At 37.6% G+C, this 4,602-nt stretch overlaps 1 protein-coding gene across 1 annotated transcript in view; it reads left to right on the plus strand.

The window, feature by feature from the left end:
* The first annotated feature begins 548 nt into the window (after positions 1 to 548).
* ZFAND3 (zinc finger, AN1-type domain 3) overlaps positions 549 to 4,602 on the plus strand; it is a 260,066-nt gene continuing 256,012 nt past the window's right edge. The window contains exon 1 of the mRNA XM_011986626.1: positions 549 to 688. Within this exon, the coding sequence (XP_011842016.1) occupies positions 639 to 688 (50 nt within the window). The 5' untranslated portion in view covers positions 549 to 638. The remainder of the gene's footprint in view (positions 689 to 4,602) is intronic.

Genomic DNA, 4,602 nt, shown 5'->3' on the forward strand with positions numbered 1-4,602 from the left:
CCTTCCCCTTCCCCTTCCCCTTCCCCTTTCCCCTTTCCCCTTTCCCCTTTCCCCTTTCCCCTTTCCCCTTTTTTTTGACGGAATCTTGCTCTGTCGCTCAGACTGGAGTTCAGTGGTACTATCTCAGCTCACTGCAACCTCCGCCTCCCAGGTTCGAGTGATTCTCCTACCTCGTCCTCCCTAGTAGCTGTGACTACAGGTGTGCACCACCATGACCAGCTAATTTTTGTAGTTTTAGTAGAGTCGGGGTTTTGCCATGTTGGCTAGGCTCCTCTTGAACTCCTTACCTCAGGTGATCCACCTGCCTTGGCCTCTCAGAGTGCTGGGATTACAGGCATGAGCCATTGCGCTTAGCCTAAATGTATTTCTGAATGTTAAGAATTTTGTTTAGAATTTTTTTTTGACATTTTGCTAAAGTTTTTGGTGGAGTTTCCTGTTTTATCCTATGCATTTCTGAAATTGCTTATACTATAGTTGTGCTGATTAATCATGGGTAGAATCTCAAAATGTTACATTCAAGCCTGTAAATACTTGTATTTCTTTTCCTGGGAAAAGAGAATATAACATGTCAATAATATCAGTAATTAATGTGAAGCTCTTTGCTCTATCATTGATTTTTGACTGGCTTACACCAGAACATGGGAAATGTACTGCAGAAGCCTCTTATTCAAATTGATAAGACTGATAGGTAAGTTAAAAAAAAAAAATGTGTTAAAGCATGAAATCTTGAAAAGCAACTTGAATGTTTAAAACATAAATTTACATGATTTGCATTTTTCAGTGTAGGTCTATGACTTGTTCTTTGCATGTCATCAACTGATTTGAGAACCATACACCGTTTCTGCATAAGCCACACAAATAATACAATGTCTGTGATAGTTTAGCATAGTAGAAATGTGGCCTCTAAGACCAGGCCTCCTGGGCTGCAACCCTCATTCTCTCTTCTTACTAGCATATGAACCAAGGCAAGTTACTTGACAGTTCTGTGCCTCAGTTTCCCCATTTGTAAAATGCAGATAATACCAGTGAGTCAGTAATTGTCAAACACATACTAGTTTAAAATGATTAACTCATTTATACCAGTGAGTCAGTAATTGTCAAACATATACTAGTTTAAAATGATTAACTCATTTAATCCTGTTGGTAACTGGCATGTAAGTGCTTAAGTAATTGTTAATTAATGTCCAGTTTTGGTTTCATTAAGTGAAATGAGAGTAAAGACATTTATGAAGCAATCTGAAGGTACTCTTTCTAGATTTCAAAAAATATTTTAATTAAAACATTTGTAAATCTGACAAATATAAATTGTGTATGTTTATGGTGTACAGCTTGGTGTTTTGATATATGTATACATTGTAATGCCTAAATCAAGCTAATTAACACCTCACACACCTATCATTTTTGGGCAGTGGGAACATTTAAAATCTACTCTTAGCAATTTTCAAGTATACAATAAATTGTTACTAAGTATAATCACCATACAATGGATTTATTCCTCCTAATGAAATTTTATATCTTTTGATGAACATATCCCCAACCCCCCGTTCTACTCTCTGCTTCTGTGAGTTGGACTCTTTTACATTCTGCATGTAAATGAGATCATGTGGTATTTGTCATTCTGTGTCTGGCTTATTTCACTTAACATGATGTCCTCCAGGTTCATCCTTGTTTTTACAAATGAAAGAATTTCCTTCCCTTTTAAGGCTTAATAGTATTCCGTTGTGTTTATATGTCACATTTTATCCATGCATCCATTAATGGGCACTTAGGTTGATTTCATGTCTTGGCTGTTGTGAATAATGCTGCAGTGAACATGGGAGTGTAGATACCTCTTCAGCATCCTGATTCCATTCCTTTGGGTATATACCCAGAAGTGGAATTGCTGGCTCAATTCCACTGGTAGTTCTATTTTTAATTTTAATACACTGTTTTCCGTATTGGGTGTACTAATTCCAATCAATAGTGTACAAGGGTTCCCTTTTTCCCCACATCCTTGCCAACACTTGTTATTTCTTGTCTTTTTGGATCATGGCCATCTAACAGGAGTGAGGTGATAACTATTCCACTGCAGTTTTAATTTGCATTTATCTGGTGATTATTAATGTTGAATACTTTTTCGTGTACCTGTTGGCTATTTGTGTGTCGTCTTTTGGGAAATGTCTATTCAGATCATTTGACCATTTTAAAAATTGGGTTATCTGTTTTCTTGCTATTGAGTTGAGCTCCTTGTATATTTTAGATGTTAAGTATGGTCATCAGAAGTATGGTTTGCACATATTCTCTTTCATTCTGCAGGTTGCGTCTTTACTCTGTTGACTGTTTCCTTTTCTTTGTATAATTTTTCCAGATTTTTATGATTTGTATCCATCCCAGTCTTTAAGTTATCTTGGCCATGCTTGGCAGTATGTCTTTGATCTATTCAGAGCAGTCAACGTAGATTTTAAAGAAATAATGTGTCCTTTTTGCACTTACTGGTTTGGGTTATAACTAATTAAATTATCTACAGTAATGGAACAGGCATAATTATAAGGCAGACTTGGAAACACAAACCACTGGTTCTTGTTAGACATTCAGTTCAACAGGTGGGAGTGGAGATGAGCTTGTATATTGAAAAATAGCTTTGCTGCTTGAGATCGCATCTGGCAAGCTGTGGTTATGTCAGCCTGTTTTATGGGGGCCTCACTACCATAGATTAGTACAGTCAGTTGAGTAGAGTGTTGCCAAGAAAACTTAATGCTGCTTTCTTTGAAGATGAGTATGATGAAGATGCACCATCTTAGGGTGCCTAATGTAGGTTGGTTGCTATGGATCTGTTTTCTGCCAGCTTACTGTGTGTGTGTGTGTGTGTGTGTGTGTGTGTGTGTGTGAGAGATGGTGTAGGTAGCATATGTTTGTGAGAGGTGGCAAGTTTTATGGCTAAGAAGATAGACTGACCTAGGACTATCAGGATCCTCTGAGAACAATTACCTATGGCTCAGCATCAGTCCCCAGCACTGAGGAGGGGGACCATGCACTCTGAGTTGAATTCTGTCAGTCGGATCCTGATCCCAGTGCTTTCTAATACTTCCACCAGAGTCTTAGATGGTAGCGCACAGTGTATGCTCATTAAGATTGTGAAATGGCCTCAAATTGAATAGGTGTCTCAATAGAAAACTTGATTAAATTTCACAATACCTGATGGTTTAGGAAAGTTGGCGAATATACATATGGCATTTAGCTAGATCAGGGCAAGGTAATTTTCTTAAGGAAAGTAAATCGTTGTTGAAATTTGGTATGGGGGTAGAGTTTGTACTACACGTGATAGTACAAAGTATCCCAAAGTGCTAAGAAAACCAGTTAAATAAGGGTCATTGATAATGCTTTTGTAGTTGGTCCGAGTGTTGTGGGTTATTGTTAAGCTGATAATGCCTTTGCATTCAAAACCATTGGTAAGAAGTCATATAATTGGAATGCTGCTTATGGAAGTTACAGGGCTTCACTGTACTTAGTATTTCACAGTGTAAGCATATGACAGGGATATCAGAAAGAAATGTTCTGAGTGAGAAAACTGTCTGAAAAACTAGTAAATAGTCCTGTAGCTGAATGTTATAGTAGATACTTAGCTTAGAAATACAAGGAAGTTTAGTAATTCTCTTAATAGATTATACAGGCATACCTTACAGATACTGCAGTTTTTGTTCCTGACCACCACAGTATAGCACAAGTTACACAAATTTTTTGGTTTCTGAGTACATATAAAAGTTACATTTATACCATACTGTAATCTGTTAAGTGTGTAACAGCATTATGTCTAAAAAATGTATATACTTTAATTAAAATATACTTTTGCTTAAAAATCTGCTAACAATCATCTGAACCTTCAATGAAGCACAACTTTTTGCTGTGGAGGATCTTGCCTTGATCAAGGTGGTGGTTGCTAAAGGCTGGGTGGGGGCTCTGGCAGTTTCCTAAAATAAGACAACAATGAAGTTTGCTGCATCAGTTGCCTCTTTTTTATGAAAGATTTCTCTATAGAATGTAATGCTGTTTGATAGCATTTTACCCACAGTAGAACTCCTTTCAGAATTGGAATCAATCCTCTCAAACCCTGCTGCTGCTTTATCAGCTGAGTTTATGTAATATTCTAAATCCTTTGTTATTTCAACAGTGTTTACAACATCTTCAGGAGGAGATTTATCTCAAGAAACCAGTTTCATTCGTTGCTCATTCATTTAGATTTTATTATGACATTGCAGTGATTCACATCTTCAGGCTCTACCTCTGATTCTACTTCTCTTGCTGTTTACACCACATCTGCACTTATTTCCTCCACTGAAATCTGGAACCCCTCAAAGCTATCCATGAGAGTTGGAATCAACTTCCAAACTTCTGTGAATGTTGCTTTTTTGACCTCTTCCCATGAAGAGGTATCACAGATGTTCTTAAGGACAGCTAGAATGGTCAGTCCTTTCCAGAAAATGTTCTGTTTACTTTGGCCAGTTTCATCAGAAGAATCACTGTCTGTGGGAGCTATATTCTTTGTTTTTGGAGACGGAGTTTCACTCTTGTTGCCCAGGCTGGAGTGCAATGGTGTGATCTTGACTCTCTGCAACCTCTGCCTCC

This window comes from Mandrillus leucophaeus, unplaced genomic scaffold (assembly GCF_000951045.1).
Source record: "Mandrillus leucophaeus isolate KB7577 unplaced genomic scaffold, Mleu.le_1.0 Scaffold3, whole genome shotgun sequence".
Lineage (NCBI taxonomy): Eukaryota > Metazoa > Chordata > Mammalia > Primates > Cercopithecidae > Mandrillus > Mandrillus leucophaeus.